At 46.1% G+C, this 27,747-nt stretch overlaps 1 protein-coding gene across 1 annotated transcript in view; it reads left to right on the top strand.

Annotated features, from left to right (window-relative positions):
• Positions 1–27,747, top strand: part of PIK3AP1 (phosphoinositide-3-kinase adaptor protein 1) — a 113,350-nt gene that overhangs the window by 43,352 nt on the left and 42,251 nt on the right. Inside the window, exons 3-8 of the mRNA XM_040624261.1 lie at positions 10,719–10,855; positions 13,184–13,328; positions 15,404–15,546; positions 15,894–16,026; positions 17,992–18,188; positions 20,802–20,991. Coding sequence (XP_040480195.1) covers positions 10,719–10,855; positions 13,184–13,328; positions 15,404–15,546; positions 15,894–16,026; positions 17,992–18,188; positions 20,802–20,991 — 945 coding nt within the window. The remainder of the gene's footprint in view (positions 1–10,718; positions 10,856–13,183; positions 13,329–15,403; positions 15,547–15,893; positions 16,027–17,991; positions 18,189–20,801; positions 20,992–27,747) is intronic.

The following is a 27,747-nucleotide window of genomic DNA, read 5'->3' on the forward strand; positions in this document are numbered from 1 at the left end:
GAGCAGGATGTTGGCTGGGTAACGTTAGCCACTAGTTTATGTTCTTATATATTTGGAGGCACTGTTTGCTCCAGTTTGTTTGTTATATATTTGGAGGGTGTGATGGGTGGTCAGCCACTCCCCTTCTCGATTCTAAGATTTACAAAAAAGCTGACATATTCTGCTTGTGTCTCTGGAATTATTTCAGAAAACAAGCAAAGTTCTTCCACTTTTAGAAAAATAAAGCTATATTTTCAGTCTATATTTTATAAGCTTTCCTTTTCTCACGAATAGTGTTTGCTGACAGGTCTTTGATACACAACTAAAGTCCTTGAATGGCATTCAGGGTCCTCTCTGACCCTCGGGTGCCCTTTCCCCTCTCACCCTATATACAAGGTGCCCCCACGTTGCTTCCTGTAGCTCAAACACATCATTTGCTGTCAAGCCTTGTGCCTTTAGTCATGCCCTCACCTCTGCCAGGAAAGTCATTCTGACCCCATGTCAGCATTCTCTGTGCCTTTCAAGGCCTTACTTGCCATTACTTTGGGGATGTCCTTCCTACTCTGGTCCTCTGGTGGCCATAAACTGTGCTTTATTTATAAATTCCTGCTTATCTCTCATTGTTTGTTTGTTTGTTTGTTTTTAAGTTATTTCTGTTCTCATTTGTCTCTGGAAGTTGAGAGAAGCTCTCCTGTGTTTCTCGCCTGTGTGGTCCCCCTACTGTCAGGGAGGCCAGAAATGTTCTCACCCCCACATTTCTTAGGGGTCTTAGGATAGGCTTTGAATATTTGTTATTTGTGGATAGGCAATGAATGTATGTTGAAAGAATAAAGGAATGAGTTATGATTTATTTTATGAATTTAAATGGAAATGTACTGGGGCGCCTGGGTGGCTCAGTCGTTAAGCCTCTGCCCTCGGCTCAGGGCGTGATCCCGGAGTCCTGGGATCGAGCCCCACATCGGGCTCCTCCGCTGGGAGCCTGCTTCTTCCTCTCCCACTCCCCCTGCCTGTGTTCCCTCTCTCGCTGTCTCTCTCTCTCTGTTAAATAAATAAATAAAATCTTTAAAAAATAATAATAATAGATGGATATGTACCTTTTTCATCATCCAAATGCTATTTGACTCAGTGTGAGTTAACTTGCATTCTTCATCCTTCAGGAAGTTTTTTTCAACTTCCTGAACTTCTGTTCTATTTTTCCTGTGCCAGCACTTTTTAAACACTTGGAAACTTACTTCATTGAGGTGCAGTTACGGTCTCACCACACAGGCTGGTGTTTGCTGGTAAGGGATTCCGTAGTTCTCTCAGGTTTTCCACGAGGAGCCTCCTCTTTCCAGTTCAGCTGCTGCTGCTGCTGCTGCTTCTTCTTTTTTAAGATTTTATTTATTTGAGACAGACAAGAGAGAGAGAGCATGAGCAGGGGTGGGGTGGGGAGCAGCAGAGGAAGAGGGAGAAGCAGACTCCCTGCCGAGCAGGGAGCCCGAAGCAGGGCTCGATCCCAGGACCCTGGGATCATGACCTGAATCGAAGGCAGACACTTAACCCACTGGGCCACCCAGGTGCTCCATCAGCTGTAAACGTCTTAAGGCCAATCTATAGAGCACTCACTCTTGGGACTCCCCAGGGGGTCCCATGTCAGACATATTCAGTAGGTACTTGCTAGGTGATTCGGAAGCTTGGGCTTCAGAACGTTTTATGTTGGTCTTTCAGATATCTTTGTTTTACAGTTTCATCATGGTGGCTTAGGTAGGATGGGTGAGAATCGTAATACGTGAGAAGTTTCATCCTGAGTGGAAAAGCCACTGGAAGTTTCTCCAGACATCAGGCAACTTTCTATATTCCTGCTTCATCTGTGTGATAGTTAAATGTGGGTCCCTGACCCAGGATGCAAATGCAGAGGGAACATGGCCCCTTTCTTCATGGACCCTGCCACCAAGGTTGCTTGGCTCTTCATTTCTGTATTCCAAGAAATCTCTGACTCTTCTTCACTTTTTCTTTTATCAGCTGCACTAGAAATCTTGGACTCAGTTGATGATCTTCTCCTGTTTTATTCCAGCTCACGGATATACATTTCCCAATGATCCCAGTTGGACCGGCCCCAAGGATCATTTTTGTTTCATTCCATTTGGGGCGAGATTGTTACAAAGTTCTTCATTCTCTGCTAAAATGTGTCTCCTTAATTTCTTTTTTGTTCACTTTCTTTTTCCTTTTCATCTTAAACTTGAAGAAAATAATTCAACATGTTTATGCTACAGGCCTTCTTCCTCTCTTCCTCCCTTCGCTTTACCTTATTTTAAAAATCACTAGTAAATTTAGCTTAACATAATGGCAACAGTATAGCATAATTCAGCTTTCCTCAAACTTTGGTCATTTGAGAATCATCAACATGGTTTTTGGTTTATCTTTTTCAACAGATTTATGTATGTACGTATGTATGTATGTATTTTATTTACTTATTTATTTTGTTCTCCTTTTTTAGCAGTTTCATTGAGATATAATTCATATGCCATGCAATTCACCCATTTAAAGTGTAAAATTCAATGTTTTTTTTGGTATATTACATAACCAATTTTTTAAAGTGTGGCAACATATATATTTGTCATTTTAACCAATTGTAAGCATACAATTCAGTGACATTAATTACACCCATGGTGTCACACAGCCTTCACCATAGTCTATGTCCATTGTACTAGCAACCATATTTTCTTTGAGTCATTTCATGGTTTTTTATTTAAGTAGATTTATTTTAAAAGGAAACTGTGCCACTATAATGGAAAACCAGTTATCTCTAAATATAAAAAGAAGGTAACTTTGAAAATAGAGACAATAAAAATCAAACAGTGATATTAAGTTTTATAAGTGGTATTAAGTACTATATAGCAGTGGTATTTAGTAAATGCCAGTAAGTTCTGCTGGATACTCATGCTTACGGAAAGAAGTCTGTGGGGTTAAGGCCTTGTTCTTGCCATTTGTACAAAGGGAGAAAAAGAAAGCCATGTGAAAGCGATATTCAAGGCATCCTCTCACCATACCAAGCCTTCTTCTCGATATAAGTGGGGTTGAAAGAATTGAAAGGTGGTTGCTTTCTACCATGTGGTTCAGTGTTACTGAATATTTGCTGTACGTTTTGGAATCATCTCCTATACAGCACGTTACATGGTTCACAGTGTGGAAAACACTACCAGAGTGCGTGAGAGCATGGATTTGGGGTTAAAATTTCATACAGGAAGCTCCTATGTGATTTGGACAGCTTACTTAAATTTCTGTGCCCCAGTTTTCTCATCTGTGAAATGGGCAGAATCATATCAATCCCTTAGTGATAAAGTGGAATCATTTATGTTAAGGGTTTTGCCTGCTTCCCGGCGTATAGTAAATGCTCAACAAATGTGGTTGTTTTAATGAATGATCCTTGTTTATAGTTTTCTCAGAGCTTAGCATTACCTTACAAGACAAGTTAGCTTGTGTATTCTGAAAAAACTCCAAGATCAGCAAACACCATTCTCTGGCCCTCCTGCAGGCTATCAAAAAGCCGTGGTCCTGATTGATTGCCAGACAATGCGCAGGAAAAAGACAGCAAACTTAATGGTCTGAAAACTTAATTGGAAAGGAAGAGAACGCAGCCTTGGGTCAGAGGCCCCTCGAGCTCACAGGACCCCGGCTGGTTCTGCTGGTGTTCAGTGTCTCTTGACTTAAACACCATCCTTGGGATGTGCCTGTTGGTCCCGGTGGCAGGTTGCAGCACCTCTAACCCAAGGCGTCATGGCTCAGAACAAGGCAGCACCACCGGGCATTGGTGTCTCCTGCACTGCAGCCACAGCCCCACACCAGGAATAGCAAGTGACAGCTGCTTCCTGCCCTGGACCCGGCCACAGACCAGGCAGGGCACGGACCCCTGGGCGCGAATCCCCGCTTGCTTGCTTCCTTCCGTCCTTCGGGCACAGGGTTTCCATCTATAAAATGAGAGTACGATATTGATTCCTATCCCCAGCGTTGTCGTGAGTATTAAATGAGATTAAGACTGTCAAGCAGTCACCACAATACTCAATAAAGGGTAACTTCTATTATTAGTAGTAGGGAGGAGTCTGTCACCAGTGCTCTCAAGCTGCTGCATGGGGCATGGTGACGGTCCGGGGGCACACATGCGCGTTTCACTCATGGTTCAGAGTTTGTCGACCCAAGCACTATAGACACTCCCTCATAAAGGAAAAAAATTATGAACCTTTAGTGCTGACAGATTATTCTGATGTTTTTAAATACAGTCAACTCCTTGTGTTTGGTGTTCTTTCCCAACTCTGAAAGCAAAACATGTGCAAGATACCAATCTAGGTATGAAATAAATAAAAGGCGAACGGACTAGGTTCGTTTTGCCAGATGATGCTGGGTCGTTGAAGCAGCATCATGAGCGTGGCACGAGGCTGTGGTGCTCACTCAATCCATGGGGGGGCTAGCTGCAGCTCCCCTGTGTTATTTTGGACCATGGATCTCCTACCACGTTTCTCTATATGAAGTAGTGTACAGGGAAACCTTCTGGTGCTCCTGTGGCACAAACGCCTCCTTTACATATCGCCTGCCCCCTCTCTTCTTTCCTCCCTGGCCCCTGACACCCAGCGTAGCACCACCCAGCTGCAGACACACTCACACACGCGTGCACACACGCAGGCTCCACAGTCCTGTGGCAGGACCCGATTATAACATGGTCATCCTGATAATCTGGAAATGTCTTTCCATCTTATTTTAGGGGCACTTCATCTAAATGAAACCCCGAGCCCAAATTCCCCTAAGGACTATATCTGAGGCCTTTCGGCAGATGCCAGTTTGAGAAACAGGGATTCACACCTTGCCTAAATCCCGAGTATCTGGAGCAGCCTCCAAAATGAAACACAGTATTAAAAAAGGACAGATAGGCAAGACCAAGGCCCTGGATGAGAGTGTAGCAGGAGTTAAGAACCCAAACTGTCACTGAATTATCTGGCAGCGAGGGCAAAAGGTGAGACACACAGGGTTGCCTGTTCTTGCCGTCTAAGAGGAGGAAACCGCAAGTTCTCTGAACAGATGGACTTCTCCTGCCTCTGAATCCAAGGAGTATTTGCCACACGGGTCCTTTATAGATGAGAGGAGGAGAGCCAGATGGGCCAAGAAAGTCTTTGTCTAGAATTTCTCCAGAGTTCCTGTGGACCTCATAAGAGCTGAGAGATTATTGTTCAGTTTTAAAGCAGTGAGGATACTATTGGTGTCTTAATAATACTTTACGCTGGGGGGATCCTCAAGGTTTTCAGGGTGCCCTCACTCAAACATATCTTATTTGAGTCCCAGAACAGCACGCTATCTTCAAGGTGGGGGGATCTGCACCCTTAAGTGGCCAAGCTTGGTGCTGTCTCTCTCTGTCAGGTGGGTTTCAGTGGTGCTTACGTCTGGGTTAGAATTTCCTTCAAGGAAACCTAGGGTTTGCTGAAGTGAGTGGTGGGGCGCGGTGGGGGGGGGGAGGCCCAGTCTGTAGCAGGCCCTGGAAGAGGCAGCTCTGGGTAAGTGGTGGTGGTGTTAGTCCCTCGAGAATCAGCCTCAGGATGAATGGCCTCCTGCCTGACTTCCTGAAATGAATTAGCTGCTGGGAGTGAATTCATTTCAGGTGACGAAATGAATAGACCTACTGGAAGGGACTGTTTATATGGCCCATCTGAACGCTGGGAAATATCTGCCAAGTGCTGCACTATTAGGGTCAATCTCATTTGTGCCAAGCTAGTGACACGATTTGCTAAAAGATTCAGTGGCTGCTTTCTCTTTACCCAACCCCCATTATCCAAGTTCTTTCTCCCTGTGTAAATTCAGAAAACACATGAAAGGTTGGAAGGTAGGAAGCAAGGAAGAAAAGAGGGAGGCAGGGACTAAGGGCCATGCATCAGCCAAGCACAGATTTTGTTCTGACCTTTTAAATGCATTTCTCTTTATATAGTTGATACCCTACACTGTAAGATATATGGTTTTACATCCTGCTTTGTTGCTTAGCATAATGTCATAAGTGTCTACTTAAAACTCTTTGAAAATAATATTTTTTAAAAAGATTTTATTTATTTATTTGTCAGAGAGCACAAGCAGGGGGAGTGACAGGCAGAGGGAGAAGCAGGCTCCCTGCAGAGCAAGGAGCCCGATGGGGGACTCAGCCCCAGGACCCTGGATCATGACCTGAGCCGAAGGCAGATGCTTAACCGACCGAGCCACCCAGGTGTCCCGAAAATAGTATTTTTAAATGTTCTTTCATCAGACAGTGAAGTTGTTTTCCACTTTTCACTTATGGAAAGAATGATTTAGCAGACGTCTTGGTTCATTATCTTTGTCTACATTTTGAACATTTATTTTCCTACTTAAGAGAAATTTGTGGTAGAATTATGTGCCAAAGGATAGGAACATTTTCAAGACTTTCTCTGTGTATATGGACACATGCTTTCCAGAAAGGTCTTAGCAGTGTATACTTCCCCTCAGCATCAAATGAGAGTATCTGCCTTTCCGCACCTTCGAACATTTCCTAATTTGAAAAGGTAGAATAGCAATATGTTATTTTTATTTGCGTTTCCATGGTAATTAGTGATAATGAATGATGTTTTATTTATTTATTTTTTTAGATGGGGAGGTAATTTATATTTCTTCCTTTGTGAATTATCTACTTATTGGGTGTTTTTAAAGAGATTTCTATGATCTCTTCATATGTTAAGGACATTAGCCCCTTGGCATATGTATTTCAAATTTTAAATCAGTTTGTCATTTGCCATTGGATTTTTTGGTAACAACTTTATTGAGGTACAATTCCCATAACATTTCAAGTTACCCGTTTTTTCAAAATTTTATTTAAATGCTATTAATTAACATGTAGTGTGTTAATAGTTTCAGAGGTAGAGCTCAGTGATCCATCAGCTGCATGTAACACCCGGTGCTCGTTCCATCAAACAAGTTACCGATTTCAAGTGTACAATTCAGTGGATTTTTTGGAATATTCACAGAGTTGTGCTGCTATCACCACATTTAATTCTAGGATATTTTCATACTCTCAAAAAAGAAACTGTGTACCCTTTAGCTGTCATCCCCCAAACCTCCTCCCCCCCAGCCCCCAGCCCTAGGCAGCAGCTAATCTACTTTTTGTCTCTATAGATTTGACTCCTATGGAAATAGCATATATTAGAATCACACAGTATGTGGTCTTTCGTAGCTGGCTTCTTTCACTCAGCGTCATGTTTTCAGTGTTTAATATTTTATTCCTTTTTATGACTGAATAATATACCGTGTTTTGTCTCTCCACTCATCAGTTGAGGGACATCTGGGTTGTTCCACCCTTGGCGATTACAACGAATGCTGCCAAAGCAATACAATTTAGATTTTAGGTTTTTAAAACTTAGTTTACTAGAAGTTTTGAATTCATACCAACCCTATTGCTTGTCTAGATTGTATTTCTTTAGTTGTTTAAGATGAACAAATCTTTTCCCAAACCAATGGTAAAATTTTCACCTTTTTAATTTTTTAAAAGATTTTATTTACTTATTTGAGAGAGAGCAAGAGGGAGAGCATGAGCAGGGGGAGGAACAGAGGGAGAGGGAGAAGCAGACTCCCCACTGAGCAGGGAACCCCATGGGGCTCAATCCCAGGACTCCAGGATCATGACCTGAGCCAAAGGCAGCCACCTAACTGACTGAGCCACCCAGGCACCCCTCATCTTTTTAATTTTTAAAAATCTGTTTTATTTTTCACTTTAGTCTATAATCCATCAAAGCTTTATTTGGGGGTATATGAGAGTTTGGAAGCATCCAAATAGTCCCTCTGTGTCTTTAACCCCACCCCAAATAGCTACATTTTCCCAGCACCGTCTACTGAGTCATTCTTCTCACTGACCATTTTCTTTATTCTATACTGATTTTTAATGCTTTCTTTATCACATATTAAATTTTTATGAGAATGAAGCTTGATTTGGGGGTTATATATTGTATTTAATTGCTGTTTAATTTTTTATAAATGTAACACAAAATAGAACTAAACTTTGTTGTTTCTTAAATTTTAGTAAGAGGCATAAAACCTGTACAAATGGAATTTTCCTCAATAGGAAAATTGGGTATTATAAAGAAGAACATTGTTGCAACTATAATTTAAAATTCAATGCAAGAAGAGGGTATGTGGCTTGAACTCTGAATTTTATTTGAAAACTGAGGAAGGTTTTTTTCCATGATAATTGATTTTGTCAGGTTTTCTACTTGGTTTGAGATGATTTTGGTAATTAATATTTTTCTATAAAAATCGTATTGAAATTTTAAAAAATTCTTAGCATGGAGTTTTCATGTCAGTATAGTTTCTAAAATTCTTCTCCATATCTGTCATTATCATGTCTTTCTCATTGGCTTATTTGTATTTTCTCTATTCTTTCCTCAATATATTTACTAGAGCTTTGACTCTTTGGTTAGCTAATAATAGATCAGTAATTTGGGAGAAATGAGGAGTTTTTCTTTTTTGAATCAATGAAAGACTGTACAATGGGTCTGTCCCAAGGAGCTTATACTGTAGAATAACTTAGAATAGGGAATTGGCAAGAGTTGGTGCCTAGCACTGGGCTGCTCAGGGTAGTGTCTAAACAATTCTGGAGGAATTCCGGGGAACTTCTTGCAGTTTTAGGTAACTGATTGGGTGTTTTAAGTCAATGAGGTTATTTTCTTATCCAGGAAGAACCTCAGAAATGGAAAAAATGGGATGGTCCAGGCATCTAATAATAAAATATTAAAGCTTGATGTGATATTAATTATTCAGAAGAAGAATATCAATTATCACTAATCTTTTTGGCTCTTTCCTGAACAGACTCCCTTGGTTTGGTATTTGTTGCTTGGGTGGCGTGTACAGCTCTGTCCATGGGAACGGGTCCTGGCTGTTGTAGGAGTCACCCTTCAAGGAAAGAAGGCAGCAAGGAAGGGCAGATCCCACGGAGAAAATGGCAGCCTCCGTTAACATGGCTGGAAAGCGGGGAGGCAGGGAGGCTACTGCAGTTAGCTTTTGAGGGGGATAATTAGCACTGATAAAGGAGTCAGTAGGATTGGAAAGGAAAGAAGGGCTATAGCAGATTGATGGCTCTGATGCCTAGTGAAAACCAGTATCAACCCTCCTTGGAACTCCCAGCGTCCTTGGCCTTGTCTCTTAGCCCTAAATTCTGCTGGGATTCCTGTTGTGCAAGCAAGGTCAGAGACCTGGCTGCCTCTGCCAGGGCTTGTGGAACAGTGAGTCATGGGGAAATCCCAGAGAGGGGGAAAACAGCAGGAGTGTGCCTCCTGCCTGTCACAATCTGGGGCCGTGTGGAGGCATCTGTCAGCATAGACGTCAGGCTCTAGGATGGGACCACTGTCCAAGGCTGCGGGGCTTTTAAGCTGCATATCTTGGAAGCCTCGGTCTTCTCCCCAGCCTGAGCAGGTCCTGGAGGTCGGTGCCTCACACTGAAAGCAGTAGGACACAATGGTGCCTTGCCCGCTTAGCGCAGCTCCCCTACCTCAGCCTTCATGGTCATGGGAACACAGCCTCTCCCCTGGTATGACCTGAGGTCTAATGAGCAAGCCTGTGGGTGCAGCTTTCTGGGGGACAAATCAGTGGCCTGGTGCACCCCCCCCCCAGCATTCTACTAGGACTGAGTGCTCTGAGCTCTGCCGGAGGCCCCCTCCTTCCCTGGGAGGCCAGCCTGCAGGAATCAGCCAAGAGAACCCCTGCCTCTCACTGGACCTGCCCTTTTAGAGTGTGGGTTCTCCGAAGGCAGGATTGATGTCTCATTCATCTTCATGTCTCCTCAATGCCTGACATGTTTGGCTGGCTCTGTAAGTGGTTTAGGAGTGAAAAAGAGCAAGCCCAAGAAGTGGACTGGATGAACCTTCCTTCTCTTATCCATTCTTAACCATTTTGTCCTTCTTGGGGCATCTGATGAAAGCTTTGGACTATCTCCAGAGAAGGATAGGTAAGCGCACACACGCACGTGCGCGTGCGCACACACACACACACACACACACAGAATCTTACACACAGCCTATCAATTGATGGACCCTGGTTAAGCACCCCTGCCTTAGAGCTCTGGTCGTTCCACGTACACCATCTCAGCATCATCTCATTCTGTGCCATGCCCCGCACATCCGCGCCCCTCCACCTGCTCTGAGCCTGTGCACCGCATAGTTGTTGGCTGGAGTGCCGATCTGGAACCCAGTTACATTGATCCAGGATTTGTTGAGAATGCTTGCTTTTCACTGTTGCTCCAGAGTGGGTCCATTGGCTAGCCATGACCCTGAGGAATAATGGCTTCCTGGACGGCACGGGTTTTACTTGATGTTCAAAACATGACCTTTAAGTGGACAGCCCGTGCTTGACACCCCACCTGAGGAGAAGGAGCCTCCTTCCCTCGCAGCCACCAAAGCCAGCAGTGCAGGAAGCCTGGAGCTTAAGCTTCCAGAAACCTATTGGTTGAGACTAGGCTTGCCAGCCTTGGGCAATATCCTGTTTCAGACTTTTTCACTTTCTTCTCCACAGTCTTCCTCTTACAGTCTACTCTTGTGGCCTACCGGGTAATTGACTTTTTCCCAGTAGGTTGTCTTTCATGATTTCCTGAGTCACTCCCTTCGGCTTGTATTTATTTGACATTCAGAGCCATTTCCTATTTGGTAATGTTTGGGGCTTTCATGGGGTGGAACGTGCCCATCAGTTCTCCTTCCTTGTGTTCCCAGTCACTGATGCCTTTTGTTCTGTAGATTCTGGCTGTGACTCAGTCACCGACACCGAGACCGAGGAAGAGAAGGTCCCTTCCTACTTGAAGCAGCAGAACCTGCCGCTGAAGACTTCGCCTGGGAACCTGATGGTGGTGCAGCCGGACCGTATCCGCTGTGGGGTAGGCACTGCTGGGGCTGGTGGATCAGTGGCAGAATGCAGCCTTTTCAGTAGATGTGTTTGTTGTAGCAAAGGGAGCATCATCTCAGCCTTCCCTTGGGGATTCCCTTGTAGATTAGCCGCCCTGGGAATCCCAGTACCTGGGCCTTGAGCAAACCTCACGCCAGTAAGTAAGAGAGAGGTGAGCTCGGGAAGGTGTGTGTCATCCATCTAAGACTTCCAGTTTGTAGATCAGAAACATAGAACGTGTGGCAGGCATGCGCCCTACGAGACACTTATGCCAACCCTGGAGGTAGAGGTCTGGGTCTGTTCCTGCCAGCCTAGGGCTGGGAGGAAAGAGATGCGGGAGGGCATTTTGAAAGCTTGCTTCTCCATCAACTGACCACTCCCATACCCCCAAGTAAATGCCTTGAAGTTGCTTGCTGAAACTCGCCAATATTGCTTGCTAAAGGGATAACAGCCAAAGCGTAATGTGACTAACATTTTCAGGGTGGGACCTATGTTAACAGGTGACTTGAATGTGATGGCCCAGTTGATGGGCCACTGTCATTTGAATTCTGTCATGGAATTGGTAGTTTTTCATTATCTTTCCTGATGAAAAATGTGTGATATTAGTTCAGAGCAGAATGCTCTGTGCTTCCCTGTGGATATGAGCCCTTTACTAAATTTGCCACTGTGGTGTCCTTGAGACAAGAGGGCGTGGGAGCCTTGGCAATGGGAAGTACTAGCTTCCTTGCACCTGTGAGTGGTTTTCCATGCAGCCTGAGGCCGCGAGGCGTTAGGCAAGGACTCCCTCCATGGGGATTGCAGACTGTGGCTAGACTGAGCTCATAGACATGTTTGGTTTAGATTGCACAGTGTTTTAAAAAATTAGGCACGAAAATCGATTCCCAGCTTCCTTTGAGTCCGAATCTGGTAATACCAGGCCTGAGGTGAGTGGCCGGGCCAGCAGCCCATTAGATGATGCATGCATCCCCTAGTTCACTGCTCCCACCACTCCCTTTTCTTTCTTCATGCCCACTTCATGCCCCTTCCTCATTGGCCATGCCTGTGTGGGCATTTCTGTTTCCAGGCTCTCCGTATGCCTTCCTGTCTTCCCCACACTCTTCTCGTCCTAAGACTGACTGGTGGGCGCCTGTGGGGGAGGGAGTTGGGAACTGAAGAACAGCGCCCTTTGCATGGCTTCCTGATTCTCCAAACTTTCGTTCTTTCTCTGGATCCTGGGGTGGCCAGGCTGGGGTTGGGTCCTGCTGTCAATAGAGAGGACATGCTCATTCTCTCTGACTCCCCATGCCACCTGCGAGAAGGGGCAGGCGGGACAGGGCTGGGCCTGCAGCCAGTGGCAGGTCCACCACAAGCACTTTCACATTTACCCTCAGCAGCCAGGGCCAGGCCTCTGCCTCACCTGTTGTGGGATGGTGGCCCTCGTCGTGGAGGGCTACTGTGAGGTCTTTATAGTATAATCTTAGGATGAACATTTGGGGATTAGCAATGACCAGTAATCTCTCCTTTCCCCCTGCTCTTTGGAAGGCTTATCCTTATCAGTTCAAGTCTTAAGAGGCCCATTCCCCCACTTAACCAGCACAGTAAAACAAGATCATCGCATGTGGCGGGGTGGCAAGAGGTCTTCAAGCAGGGTGAAATAGCTATTTGGGTTATTCCACGCCTGGGGAACATCAGTCCTCCCATAAGGTATTGGTGCCCATTCACGAACAACGTAAGCAGCAGAACCCAAGAGGGCTTCTCTAGGCTGGGATCTCTCACATTGAAAGGTGCATGTGGGTCACCCAGGGCTCTCGGTAAAATTCTGATGGTTCAGTGGGTCCAGGAGGGGCCTGGGATTCTGCACTTCAACTCTGCTTCCCATGCTGTCAGTCCACCAGCTGCCCGTCGAGTAGCCAGGCTCGCGTCAGAATAGTGCTTCTCAAACTCTCTGTGAAGACCCCTTTTATTTTGTTTTTCAAAATTCCCAATTCTGCCACACACCAATGCTTTTATAAAATGCCAAAAAAAAGGAATGCTATAAAAATGAAATAAAAAGAGGTATGAAATACAAGCCCCAGGATTTTAAATTATTACATTAGATTCAACAGACATAAAATTACTCCCATCAAATTGCTGTAAAGGTTGATAAACGTTCACTCTCGGTCTTTGTAACTTGTCTCTTTGGGACCCATGGCAGTTGTGCCCAGCACTGGATGGCAGACCCCCTGCTCTGGGGCAGCCTCACTGGATAGAGCTGGGGCTCGGGAAGCTGGGAGACCCTCTGCCCAGCACCCTGACAGGGCACCCAGCGGGGAAGGGGGCACTGACTGGTCTCCCGTTCCAGGTGGAAACCACTGTCTACGTCATCGTGAGATGTAAGTTGGATGAGAGGGTGACAACAGAAGCAGAATTTTCTCCTGAGGAGTCTCCCTCGGTCAGGGTGGAAGCCAAGCTGGAGAATGAATACACCGTTTCCGTGAAGGCCCCCAGTAAGTAGCCCCCTCTACCTCCAGAAATCAGGCATCCTGTTCAGGAAGAGGCCCACTCTTGCTTTCTGTTACCTGTCCTGTCTTTATTCAGCAACTGAGAAAAGTGACAGCTAAGATTTGGATCTGGTTGTCATATTCTATTTAAAGGAAGTTGCAGAAACATACATGTGCAATGCGGAAAAGAATGGATATTGTAAAATTTTTATCTTTGTGGCGTTAACATATTAAAAATTTTTGAGGGGTTCTGTTAGTTAAGCATCTACCTTCGGCTCAGGTCATGATCCCAGGTCCTGAGATGGAGCCCCGTGTCAGGCTCCCTGCTCAGCGGGAGAGTCTGCTTCTCCCCTTCCCTCTGTCCCTTAACCCTACTTGTGCTCTCTCTCTCTCACTCACACTCTCTCTCAAATAAATAAATAAAATCTTAAAAAAATTTTATTTTTGAAATTAGAGAAAAGTAGAAAAAAAGTCATCAGACTACTACTCTGTCTTTTGGTCTTTGTTCACAATTTTAAAAACAGAGTTGATTTCAATATTCTGTTTTTCTTGATATGATCTTATATTTATTCCCTCAGCATGCTTTTGGCCCATGCAGCTACATGGACTTTGTAACTTTCCATTTTATAACATATTTTTTCTATTATAAAAGTTATGTGTGCTCAGTACTGAAAAGTTGAAGAATACAGCCAAGGTAAAGGAAAGTAAATAGAAAAATGCCCATATGCCCCAAAGGAAATCAGTGATTTCTGTATTTTTCTGCATCCATGTACATAGTTTCGTATAGTCTCATAGGCCACTTTCGTTGCCTGAAAGATATCAGTGAGTATTTTCCCATGTTAATAAATATTCTTTTACAACATAATGCTTAACGGTTGTAAGCTAATCCATTGTATAGATGTATCATAATTTATAAAACCAGTTCCTTGTGTTGGACTTGTATCTTATAAATCATCTTGTTTAAAGCTGCATCGTACTCCATTGAAAAGAAGTATCATCTTTTAATTTTTCACCTCCTCATTGTTACGTCATTTCATTTGTTATGTTATTTCATTTGTCATTTCTTATTGTCTTCTTATTGTTTTAAATTCTGATATTTTTTTTTTAAGATTTTATTTATTTATTTGAGAGAGAGAGAGAGAGCACAAGGGCACAGAGGACGAGGGAGAAGCAGACTCCCTTCTGAGTAGGGAGCCGGACATGGGGCTCGATCCCAGGACCCTGGGGATCATGACCCGAAGGCAGATGCTCAACCAACTGAGCCACCCAGGCGCCCCAGAATTCTGATATATCAAGCATCTTTATGCTTGCATGGGTTTAGGAGTATTTCCTCAAGATGGAATCCCTGAAATGCTGGGCATTTTTAAGGATCCAGGAAAATAGGGCTTGCTACTCCTATCAAGTTTGCCGTGTCATCATCAACACTAGGCATTATCATTTTCAAGATCTTTGCTAATTTGATGTCTTTTGAAAGAGTAGCCCATTGTTTTAATTTGCATTTGATTACTAGCCAGGCTGACTATTTTTCCATGTTCTCTACTTGTTGCATTTCCTCTTTTGTGAATCGAATGTTTGTGGTTGGTGTATTTTTAATTTTTTCTTTCCCCCTCAAAACCCCTTCCTGTGGTGGAGCCGAGGTAAAGAGCACATAGTCATGATAGCGGCAGAGCAAGTGAGTCAATTCTCCCAGTCCAGTGTCGTGGAAGCCCTAAGTCCCACCTGCCAGGATCTTTCCCACCTTGTGGCAGCCGCTGACCTTTGTAGAAAGTGCTTTAAGCTCACCTCTTCTTCCTGTTTGTCATGGTCCTGGGCCTACCGTAGTGAACAAAACAGATGAAAATCTTCCAAAAATTAAATTGCAGACCCAGTGAGGACAATTCCTCTGACTCAGAGGCCTCTCAGGTGCTAGTCTCCTCACTTCCTACTTCTACTCTTCCCCTCAACTTCTCTATCTCTACCTCCCAAACCTTTCTTCCAGCCCCCAGTTGATTTCTTTACCATTGAGGTGAATCTGTGGACACTTTCCCCTGGACCCTTGTTCTGCCCGGGCATATTCACGGTAGTTTTTTTCTTCTCTTCAGGCCTTTCATCTGGGAATGTTTCCTTGAAGATCTATTCCGGGGATTTAGTGGTGTGTGAAACTGTGATCAGCTATTATACTGACATGGAAGAAATTGGGAATTTATTGTCCAATGCTGCAAATCCCGTGGAGTTCATGTGTCAGGTAAGGATGGTGAAAGGAGGCCTGAAGTTTCTGGACATGTAGTTTCTGCACCTGGTTCTTCAGCTTCTCCTCTGCTGGATGGGAGATGACTGGATTGAAAATCTGACCTTCGGGGCGCCTGGGTGGCACAGCGGTTAAATGTCTGCCTTCGGCTCAGGGCGTGATCCCGGCGTTGTGGGATCGAGCCCCACATCAGGCTCCTCCGCTATGAGCCTGCTTCTTCCTCTCCCACTCCCCCTGCTTGTGTTCCCTCTCTCGCTGGCTGTCTCTATCTCTGTTGAATAAATAAATAAAATCTTTAAAAAAAAAGAAAAGAAAGAAAATCTGACCTTCACTTTTGTGTTCAGGCCTTTAAAATCGTGCCCTACAACACAGAGACCCTCGATAAACTGCTCACCGAGTCCCTGAAGAACAATATCCCTGCGAGTGGACTGCACCTCTTTGGAATTAACCAACTGGAAGAAGAAGATATGATGACAAGTAAGTCAAAGTCAGGCCTCAGGACCGGCTGTGGGTTGATGCTCGTTCGTTGGTTTCAGCATCTACTCGCCCGGTGCGTGGACCTTGCTGGTCCCCGCTCTGCAGCTCATCCCTTGAGAATGATTCCTTCACTGGCTAGCTAGAGGGTCTTCTAAATTGTAAATCTGAATACCTTGACCTGCTTGCTAAAAACCCCTGTTCCCATTTGCCTTGTAGATAAAGTCCAAACTCCTTAACATGTTTGCAAGCCCTTGCAAGCAGGGGTTCCTGCTGCATTTCTGCCCTCATCTCTCTCTGCGCCATCCTGGGCTCTGCTCTACAGAAAGGATGAACTTCTTTCACCTCCTGAAAATTCTGGCCTGCCTCTTGCCACCTGAACTCATGGGAATACAGTTTCTTCTTGTCCTCGTTGGTCGCTGTGCACCTGGTTAACTTCTCTTCATCTCTGCACAGCAGCCTAGGTAGTACTTCCTCAGGAAGACCTCTCTGAACCTTCCGTAGGTTCTGTCTCTGTGCTGTGGGCTCCCCTAGCATGGCGGGTGTCCTCTGTGCTAGTTCTCCTCAGCTGTGTCTGTCTTCTCTGCTAGGCTGTCAGCTCAGTGAGGGCTGAGGCAGTGCCTGGGTGGCTAATTGTAGGCTCGAAACAAACATTTGTTCAGTGAGGGAGGAGCGGTCTCATGTGCACGTGTGACATGCTAGGAGCTGGGATAACTGCTCACGTGGGGATGGTGCCTGGTGGGCTGACAGGATGCCTGGTAGGGTGCTTCTGCGGATACCACTTTCCCTTCACGTTGCATGAACGAACCGGCTGCCCTCTGCCCGTGTCCCATAGCCAAGAGAGCCATAAGGATGGGGTTATACTACCCTCAAGTCTTGTTGCCTCTCCCCATTTTTCTACTGTAGAATGTTCTTGCATTACTTCCAGAGGTGTTAATATTCTCTGTTCTTAAACTTGGGGCTAAGGAAGGAGTTTTTCATAGCCTGCCGATGTGGGGTCCTGGGAACATTTTCAGACCCTTCATCCCAGGGATCATATCCTGGTGAATAGGAAGCTGGGTTTGTTTTACTAAAAAAAAAAAAAATCTATGCGTGGGTGTGTGTGTGTGTACATAAAAGTATATATCGGTCTATCTGTTTGTCACTGTTGGGTTTAGAAATCAACTTTTATGAAAACAAACAAAAGAAAGATTTGTTCCCAACTCCCCAACAGAAACATGTTTATTTTTTTGGTAGAGTTTAACTTGCTGTCCCAGATATTAGTAGGCAGAGGGGGTCACAGGGATCCAGTGACCCAAAGGAGTACTTTGGGTCCCTTGAATCAGAGGGTTAGTGGACATCCTGCGGTTCAGGTGAGTTAGTACCAGCATTCAAAACCTGTCCTAAACAAAGAACTCACTGAATGCCATCTTATAATCCTCCCAGCCCTTTTGAAATAGTTTGGAGATATCTTCCAGTGCAAAATTAAGGGCCATTGGAAGGCTAATTAACATACCTAGGATTACTTGGCATACTTTATGAAATTTGGAATAAGAGCGAAGAAGATGGACTTAATTTTTTTTAAATCAGCACAAAGGAATTGTGTTAAAGTGTTGTGAAATTTGCAGAGAGGGTCAAAACATGATTCCTGTTATACTTTGTGGCTGTTACGTAAAAAATTACTTTAGAAAATCAGCATATTTTGAATTAGTGTTGTTTTTCAGGATTCTTTGATCCTTTTAGAGAAAGAAGGTAGAATATTAATTATTAGATTTGCTAATTAATTAACATATCATTTCTTCCATCATCTGAGGCAGAGTCTTCAGTTGTGCCTCAAAGGAAGCTGTCAGATCTTAGGTCAGTCAACCAAGAAGTAATGATTGAGTGCCTCCTGGATGCCATGGTAGGCTTGCCAGCTTTGTCTCCGTGAACAAGGGTGCTCATGAATTCATTTTTACTTGTCCATTGTTTTCCCAAACAATTTTTCAGATCAGAGGGATGAAGAGTTGCCCACCTTGTTGCATTTTGCTGCAAAGTACGGACTGAAGAACCTCACTGCCTTGCTGCTCACCTGCCCGGGAGCCCTGCAGGCATACAGTGTGGCCAACAAGCACGGCCACTATCCCAACAACATTGCTGAGAAACATGGCTTCAGGGACCTGCGGCAGTTCATCGATGAGTATGTGGTAAGGTCGAGGTGGGAGAGGCCCCAGGAATGGAAACGCACTATGTGCTCCTAGGGCTACCTGTTCACTAGAGACACGGTTGGATTTCATCTCTGGCATGTGCCCACGTGCCTCTTCTCTGGCAGGGCCAGTATGTGTGGGCTTAAGAGATGTGCCCTGGAGTCCCACGGACCTGGGTTCACATTTCTGGGCCAACACTTGTCAGCCATGTGACTTTGGACAAATCACGTACCCTCTGTCTTTTAGTTTCCTCAAGTGCAGAAGGAAGATAATGCTAGTTCTGCTCATAGGGTGGTTTTCAGGATAAAAGGAAATAACGTATGTCAAGCACTGAGGTCCACCCTGAGAGAATTTACAGAGACATTTAAAGAGGAAATCCGCGGAAGGTTGATGCTGACCCCTCATCCCCACTCCCAGCCCCATCTCCAAGGCACTTTGGTGGGATGCTCCCAGCTTCCTTGTCCCCTGTCAGGTCCAGGTGAACTGTTAGGATGGATTCCTTCCTTAGCCACAAAGAAGCTCTGCACTTGAGGCTTCAGGGAGGCCAAGTGTGAGGTTGCCCCTTAGGCTAATGGCCTATCTCTCTCTCTGAGCCTCTACCTGTCTTAAGAGAGCTGTGCCCAGTTTATTTGCTCATCTGGTTTTGGGCCTCCAGATCCTCCTTGATCATTGACTTCTGGGAACTGCTTTGAGTGTCATCTCATCCCGTGCTTAGGCTGTGCTCCATGCCCCAGTATCGCGTCTCTTGTCTTAGAGATTCCTGCCCTTCCTGATTCCACCCTTTTCTGGTTTTTCTTCTTCTTCACGAGTCACAGGGGGACTCTCAGCCTCTTGCGTGGGGCTGAGACCTCAAAAGGAGCCATAAAGACAATCTAGTCTTGCTCTCTACCTCCATACAGGAGTGAGCCTACACTGCCCCAGAAACTTAACTCCGGGCTCTGTGTTTGACAGTCTGCAAGGCAGCGACTCACTGAGCCATGCAGGGGGGGCTCCCCACAGTCTTGGGGGTGATTAAGTGTGTTGAATGAGTGGGATAGCGTGAGTGTCTGTTTTGGGCATCACTAACATAAATGAGGCTAAAAGGTACTCACAGTCCGGGAGTATTTACTCAACTTTACTTTGAAGTCACAAATGTATAAAATACAGTGTATCATTTCCACGCCAGTAGTTTTTATCGGGGACATACTGTGTTCACGGTCATGACTACTATTTATTGAATTTATTTAATTGGCAAATGCCGTGTTTCACGTAATGCTCACCACAACCCTTGGCAGTTGACGGTATTGTTATCTGTCTTTAACAAACGAGGAGAAGGGCTTAGGAAGGCAGAATAATTGTGCCCAGGTGGCACTCTAGCAAGAGTGGAGATAGGACACGAACTTAGTTTGATGCCAGTGCTGGGGCTTGTTACTTTACTCCATGTAACAGGGAAGCGGAACGATGCCTTTTCGGTTTGCACAGAAAGTAGTCTGGTTCACATTTCTCATACCTTCTTTGCTCCCCAACCCGAATCACCTTTAGCCAGTGCGTCTTCAGCATTGCAACCAAAGGGTCCCTGCATGTTTTTATGACCTCTAAGAACTGTCCCGTTTCCTCTTTCCCCAACATCGCAACCAGATGCCAGACCTTGAGTCTCCCAACACTTCACAGCTGTCACCTGGGCCAGTCCTTCGGCCTCCTCAGGAAACCAACACACTGTGTCAATAGCAGATTAGCTCTCATGAGGCAGTGATGATGAAAATGAGGATTTTTGCGGGTTGATGCTGAAATAAGGATTGTGAAACACCGAAGTTTCTTACCAGGAAAAGTCGTGTAGAGTTTCAGAGAAGCCAGCTTTCTGGCTTCACCACCACAGGGAGGAAGAAGGACAGGGGCAGCCTGTCTGACTGCAGGGCACTTCAGCCAAGACTATCTCTCCTCTCAGCACACAGCGTATGAAACCAAGGGAGACACTTGTGAGCAGCCTGCTGGAAGGAACAGGAACTAGGCAGTGAGCTGCTGAGGGCCGTCTGACTACACATCAGGGCAAGAACATCTTAGCTGCAGTCCTGTTTAGCCCATTTGGATTTCCATCTGATTGGTCAGTAAGGGTTACAGCCTTGGGGATCATTTGTTTCCTTTGGAGGAATCAGGGTGTAGTAGGAAGGTCAGAAGGCAGGATTCCACGCCCTTGAGTAAGGCACTAGGTTTTTCTGAGCTGTGGTTTTCTCATATGTGAACTAGGGAATATTGCAGCTTTCTCAAGCAGCTGTGGAAAGGATGACATGAGGTAATGTATAGGCAAACACCTGGCATCACACCTGACCCATAATAGGTGCCCATAAGAAAGTCTTTAATTTGTGACCTCTGCTCATGGGACATGTAATGCCCGTCTCTTGTGTGCGTGACTGTGCTTAGCGTTGGGAGAAGATTCAACGGTTAAAACAGAACACACAAAACAAACAGACCAAGACTTGGAGCCTGGCCTCCAGGAGCTTTCGGGCTAGTGGGGCAGCTGAACGCTGACCCGTGTGAACCTTTCCTCTTTGCCTGTCCCAAGCGCACCGGAGGCCTCCGTCTACCCAGAAGGCCAGAGTGTCTCCGGGCGCCTGTGAGTCCCGTCTTCTCTTTCAGGAAACTGTGGACATGCTGAAGAGTCACATCAAAGAGGAACTGATGCAAGGGGAGGAGGCTGACGCCGTGTACGAGTCCATGGCCCACCTCTCCACAGACCTGCTCATGAAGTGTTCCCTCAACCCCGGCTGCGACGAGGAGCTGTATGAGTCCATGGCCGCCTTTGTGCCCGCTGCCACCGAAGACCTCTGTAAGTCGCACAGCCCAGTTCCGCCTCCGTCCTTCTGCTGACACATGGCTTTCTTCATTCTCGGGGACTGTGGGGGGGGGGAGGGAGGGGGGAAGTCCCTTGCTTACCCCCACCCCACCCCAGAGAGATGAAGATCCTGTTTTACACAAAGTTAGAGCTGTCATCATGTGCTGTGATAAGCACAATCCTTCTCCAAACTTCCTCTGCTGTGGCTGCCGAGGGACTGGAAAGTGTAGGCAAGGGCCTGGAGGTCAGAGTCGACGGAGGCATTGCCTTGTGATCTGAGGGGCGAAGTCCGTGGCTCTCAGCCCTGTCAGTCCCAACGGGCCCCTGTAGTGAACATTGCATGATGCCCCCCCTTTGGTACCCTGACATGCCATTCCTGTATCATCTAACGTACCTACATGTGAAAAGATAAGAGAAGTGAAAGGAGAGGAAGGGCTCAGTATGCCTGTGTGTGAGAACGTAATGAAACAGCCGCAGGCACCTACACTCAGAGTCACTGCCAACGTCATGGCCTCAAATGCTGACCGGCCAACGCATGTCTGTTGTATCGGCGACTCGCATACCGCCAGCAACGTTGGCGCCAGTGCCCGGATTTTCCTAAATGGTAAATGATTCTTCACACCCTCCTTTCCATTTTCATACTAATTGAATTCCTGGAAAATTCTGTGCGTTTTCAAACCCTGCAGAAATACAAGTTGTATTTGTATATGAAGCAGTTTAGTTTCTAGGCTCAGAAATTTATAAGCAGATTTTTTAGGTTAGCAGTAACCTAACTTTAATAGATTAATATATAATAAACTTATTTCTAAAATACCATATCTTTAGGACAGGATTTTTCTTGTAAATTGCTTAACAAATTTTGCCCATTTTTTGCTTAACTTCTTTTTACCAATGGTAAAAGTAAGACATTCTTATAATAACTCGAAACAAAGAAAAAATGTGTAACTGAGTTATTAGAAGTCCATATAAGTCTACCCAGAACCAACCCATATAGCGCTCCTGATAGTTTGGTGGGGATATTTGTCTATATTTTTCTTTGTACCTGCTGATATTAAATTAAGAAATATATACACGTACATATGCACAGATATGTACAAATGCACATATATGTGTAAATATATATATCATAAGCAGCTTTTTTTTAACCTATATGTGACTAGTGAAATATTTGGAAGTCACGAGGGGCACAAAACACTTCATCGTCCAGGACAGCACCGCACATGGCAGACTGTCTGCATCTTTCCCGCTTCTGCTAGTTGCCAGGACGGTAGTCTCCCCTTATCTGAGGTCTCTCCTGTGGTCAGCTGTGGCCCAGAAGCAGAGGATCCTCCCTCTGACCTGTCTTCAGAAGGTCACTGCTAGCCTAACTACGTCACAATGCCTGCATCGTTTATCTCATATGTAAACGTTTTATCGTCTTCTGTCGTCACAAGAAGGGTAAGTACAGTAAAATATTTTGAGAGAGAGAAACCAGGTTCATATACCTTTTGTTACAGTATATTGTTATAGTTGTTCTATTTTGTTCTTAGTTCATCTCCTACTGTGCCTACTTTATAAATTAGGAACTTTATCATAGGTATGTGTGTATAAGAAAAAATATAGTATATGTAGGGTTTGGTACTCTCCGTGGTTTCAGGCATCCTCTGGGGTCTTGGCATGTAGCCTCCGATGATAAGGGGAACCATTGTAGGGTCCCTTCCGTCATGACAGCCTAAAACCCCTCTTAGATTTTCCAGGCCTCCCCTAGAGGGCAGTGCCGCTGCCCTAGAGAACCACTGGTCTAAATAATGTTGGACTTCAGTGCACAGTGTTGGAGCAGGAGGACCCGCAATGGGCCCTCAAAGAGCCTTTTTAATATGTCGCTACCGTTTGCTATGCTTACCGTTTGCTAAGCACTCTGAAACACTGCCTAAAACTTAGCCCTCCTTCCCTCTGGGCTGTTCAGCAGATTCAAGAAAGGCAAGACAAATACCCATCCGTGTACCAGCTTTATTGACAGAGGGCTTTCCGGAACGGGCTGGGTTGAGTATTGCCAGCCTTCAGCCTGAGAGGAAGAGGGGCTCTGGGTGCATGGTGTAGGGGGGTGGGCTTGAGTTCCCTACCCATGAACAGAAGAGCAGGTGCCAAGCAGGTGCCTTGGAGTAGGGGTGTGGGCAGGTCTGGGGCCAGAGGCAGACCCAGACACAGCAGGGCCTTTGACATGGCAGCCCCAGCACCTGGAAGCTGTGGTCCAGTTGTTAGGTGCTTGCTAGTTCGATTGGCTGCCCGTCTGGGAGCGGGGAGAATACGGGAAGGCTTGGTAGAGCCTCCCTTCCTGCGCCTGACCGGGAGGACTGGAAGTGCTGGTAGAAATTCTTCCCCAGTGAGCCACGACCCAGCAGGGGGCTGAGGAGAGAAGGCGTCCTTCCCGCATCTACATCCTCTATCTTACTGACTCCTTCAAGCCTCATACGAATGCTCTGATGAACCCGCACTTCACAAATGAGAAAACTGAGCCACAGAGAGGTTGAGCAACACTCCCAGAGTCTCACGGCAGATAAGTGATAGAGCTCGCATTTGAGTCTCTAGGACCATATTCTTTATTCCCAGCCAGAAATCTCCATCGAATGCCATAAGTGTGAGTCCTGGTTTCTTCTAAAGAAGCCATCTAGCCGCCGCAGCCCCGCCCCTGGCCTCTGGCCGCCTTGGCACCTGCACTCCCGTCTCTCTGTGGACCCAACAAGCTTTTTTGGAGCCTCTACCGTGTTTTAGCTGCTGGCCGCTTCTGGGTGTTGGGGTGACAAGAGGGACCAATACACTGTCCTTTCCAATGTGGACAGAGATCCATTCACAAAAGAACATTTGAAGGACAACTGGTACCTACTTAGGAAGCCCAAGACTGTGTATCAGCATTTCTGCCCCGCGTCCTTACTGTGGGGGAGTTGAGCGGTTAAAGAATGCCCCACTTCACTCGCTGTTTCGTGTTGATGCAGAGCCCTAACACCTGTTATCCCCTTGGACGCTCCAGCCCAGTGGAAAGCTGCGGGTTATGGTAAAGGCAGCCACAGCACAGCAGTGAACCTGTCCAGCTCTTCCCAAGGCAGTGGAGGGCTATGGAGCGAGCCTGGTTTGTGGCTGCTGGTGACATGTAAGGTTACATGGGGTCAGGGGGATTCTGCTCTCTCTGGACCTAGGAGGCCACCAATAGGCAGGCTGTAGAATTTGGCTGCTTGGTGGATGGGGAAAGGAAGCTCACTGTATTTTTCACTTGCCAGATCATATAAACTCTGAATTTTCTGATTCTAGACCTGATTTGGTTTGTGCTTCTGTCTCTGTGGTTTAATCTTGAGAAGGAGCCCTTACCTGTTGGCCCAGGAGGAGCAGGAACTTGGACCTGGGGAGGAACCTTTCCTTTTATTAGCAGTGACTCTCTAGGAGGGAAGGCAGTCTAGTTCATAAACAAGCAGGACAAATTGATAAATCTGAGATATGTATTTGCAATACCACCCGGCACAGTAATGACTTGTAACATTTGCCACCCCTTTCCAGTAAGCAGACTGCTTTTATCTCATCTGTTATTTTGTCCAAGTGTCCTCAGGCTTAGTGGATAGAATTAGCTCCATTTCACAGGGGAGAAGACTAAGGCTCCAAAATTTAGTAGCTTGTTTAAGTCCCACTGAGGGAGAACTGGGTCGGGAATCTGGGTCTGCATGTTCCCGGGGACAAGTCTGTCTGCCACCCCAGTGGGATAGAGGACTCTCCTGGCCTGCCCTCCTAAGATCTGCATTTGCCAGCCCTGGGAGGGACACTTAGACAGGAGCTCTTTCTAAGTGTCTCAGTAGCCACGTTGATCAGTGCCACCTTTGTTACCATGGAACCCTCGAGACTGAAAATAAATGTGTTAAGGAGTGTAGGCTCTGTTCATTCCCGCCTTTGTTCCCAGGACGAGCATATGGAGTGCAGGCTTTAGGCCAGCTCTTTACCACTTCTTTGGACGTCACCCAACTGTGTTGGGACGAATCTGCCTCTTTCTGACTTGAGTTTTGGAAAAGGCGTAGGAATGAGGTCCCCTTCTCCAAGGGGAATCCAGACAACCACTAAGTGGGAAGGTTGTGAGAGAAGCGGCCCCTGTGGAATGAAGGGGGGGGGGAGGCGTGATGTTGGCTTCTGACCCTGAGAGCTTATGATTCCACTCCAGGCTCTCCTTCCCCTGAAGTTGCGTGGGTGTACACACACACACACACACACACACACACACACTCACGCACACACTCTGCCCCTCCCACTCAGGTCTTTAGTTTAGCTATGCTGCCACCAGGTGGTAAGTCCATGTCTTTGTTATCAGACCATCAACCTTGCTCCCAATTCTCTTGAGAATTTTTTGCTTAAGACAGATTTAAACCATCAACTTCCTAATTTTACTATATAAGAAATAAATCTCTTTATCAAGGGTAAGTGTATGCAGACACCAAATAGAAATGAAGGCTGTCCAGGGTTGAAACCACCCAGGGGGGCGAAGGGAGCCTGAAGGCCCTGGCTGACTTCTCTTACTTCTGTTCCTCCAGCCGTGTAGGAGCTGTGTCAGGGATGTGGGCACTTGGGGACAGCATGCTGGATTAAATGTCTTAAAAGCTAATAAGATAAAATGCCTCCCACCGGCAGTGACCTTGCTCCATCTGGACCTGGATGGCCGTGGGTCGCGCTCTCCCTGGGGGCACTGCAAGCAGACGGCTTGGCACTCTGGTTATGTACAAGCTTCTCTGGTTCCTGGCTCCTACCTCAGTTAGGAAGCGTGTGTCATCCACAGTGATGTGTGCAGTAAGCGCTCAACCGTTTCTTGATTTTGAGAGTACCAGAAAATAGAAAGTCGTCCTGGGTTTTGTGGGGTGGAGTTTTGTTGACATTCCGGTGCAAAGACTTTCCTGATAGGTGGTGGTGAGACATCTGTCAGACGGTCCAGAGCGTGGGATGTCTCGGCGGTAGTGGCTCCGCCAGGCTGCCCTTTCCCTTCCCTGTCTCCTCTAATTGCTCGTGCTGTTCCTGTTGCCTGGATTGCCCTTCTCTCTTCTCAGCTTGGAAAATGCCCGGAGTCCTTCACAAAGCGCAGACTCCTCCCTGTCTCTATTCATGTGTTTACTACTCCCTAATTTGTCCGTTCACACGTTCATTCATTCAACAGTATTTCTCAGCCCTCTCGTGTGTTTCAGTCACTGTGGCAGGCGACAGGGAGTCAGTAAACAAGACGGCAGGACCCCTGCCTCCCGGAGCTGTCCTTCTAGGGGGAGAGCTGGATATGACACAGAAACACCGCATCACTACATATATAACTACAAACCGTGAAAGTGCCGCGGAGGAAAAGGGCACGGTGCCCCGAGGGGCAGCTACAGACGTGGAGAATGAGGGGAGGAGGGTGTGTGACTTAGCAAGTCATGGTGCCCCTGCACCCCACCGCAGACTTGGCTCGTGGACGGATTCCTGCCTGGCAGAGGGTCTGTGTGCTGGCCGGAGTGCTGTATCGAGGCGCTCGTCTGCATCAGAGATCCTGCAGACTTGTTGCTTCTTCTAGTCTGTACATCCTTAGCCCCTCCTTCTTCATTGCCCACCACTCCTTAGCCCCTGTAATTTCAGGTTGCTGTTTGCTTCCTCTCTGTCTCTGTGTCTCTCTCCCTGTGTGTGTGACCACCGCTCCCTCTCTCTCGCCCTCCCTCTGTCCCTCCCATCACTTCTCTATCAGGGCATGGGGAAGTTGGACTACCTTGCCGACATGGCCAGTGCAAGCCCTTTATTCCACCTGAGTGCAGGTAGAACCAGTCAGGATTCAGGTCATCGTCAAATGCTTTCCCAGGCTGCTCCTTGCTCTAAGGCTCTTTTTCGGCTATAAAAATACTTGCTGAAAAGAAAATTCTTTTGGCCTGCTTTCAGGGTTTAAGAGCCTTTCCAGAAGAAAAGCCTCTCGGCATCTGACATTTTACTGTATTAGATACTCAGATTGGGTTTTGTATTAAATTAACAACACATAATCTGGATGGAGTTTCCACCACAGCTAAATGATCTAGATTTATGTCCCCTGAGGAGTATCGTATGAGCTTCTTTGAAAATTCATTATTGCTCTTGACTCATTCCTTAATTAAGTGCCTGCCTAGGCTTTCTCTCATCTGTTCAAGCTTCTTCCTTCCCAGGAATGGGTTCTTTCTGATTGACTCCCTAAATCAGGTGTAGCCCAGCTGCAGCTGGTTCTTCCCTGAAGACCGTGGCCCCTGGGTCTCCTTGTTACATACTTACATATTTTTTTTCTCTCTTTCTTTCTCTGCGGCAGTGAAAAAAACTTTGCACTTTCTCCTTAGACCAGCACGTTTCTGGGCTTTTTAGTTTATTTTTAACTGACAAGTGGTGAAGGTTAAGTGCTTGGAATCTGAGGTACAGACCCTGAGCAGCCAGGAATGGAGGGATTCCTTTACAAAATGTCCTTTGTCTGGAAGCAGACTGCCTTCACCTGCAGAATTTTCGGTGCCTTTCAGCCACTCCTGTATGCCTGATTTGTACGTGCACTTGCGGTTGTCACAATTAGCGTCTGAGAGTGTCTTATGACTCACGAACTCCCAATAAATGGACACTTTCTTTATTATTACAAAGGCAGTGTCTGTTATACTAGGACTTACTGCCTGATACAGATATGGCAAACAGTGTTTGAAAAATAATTCCGTGTGCCAGTGTCAGTTCGTTGGTCCTGAGTGCCTGAAGGGCTGGGCTGAGGATCTTGAGGCCGGAAAG

Source organism: Ursus maritimus, unplaced genomic scaffold (genome assembly GCF_017311325.1).
Source record: "Ursus maritimus isolate PB19 unplaced genomic scaffold, ASM1731132v1 scaffold_7, whole genome shotgun sequence".
Classification (NCBI taxonomy): domain Eukaryota; kingdom Metazoa; phylum Chordata; class Mammalia; order Carnivora; family Ursidae; genus Ursus; species Ursus maritimus.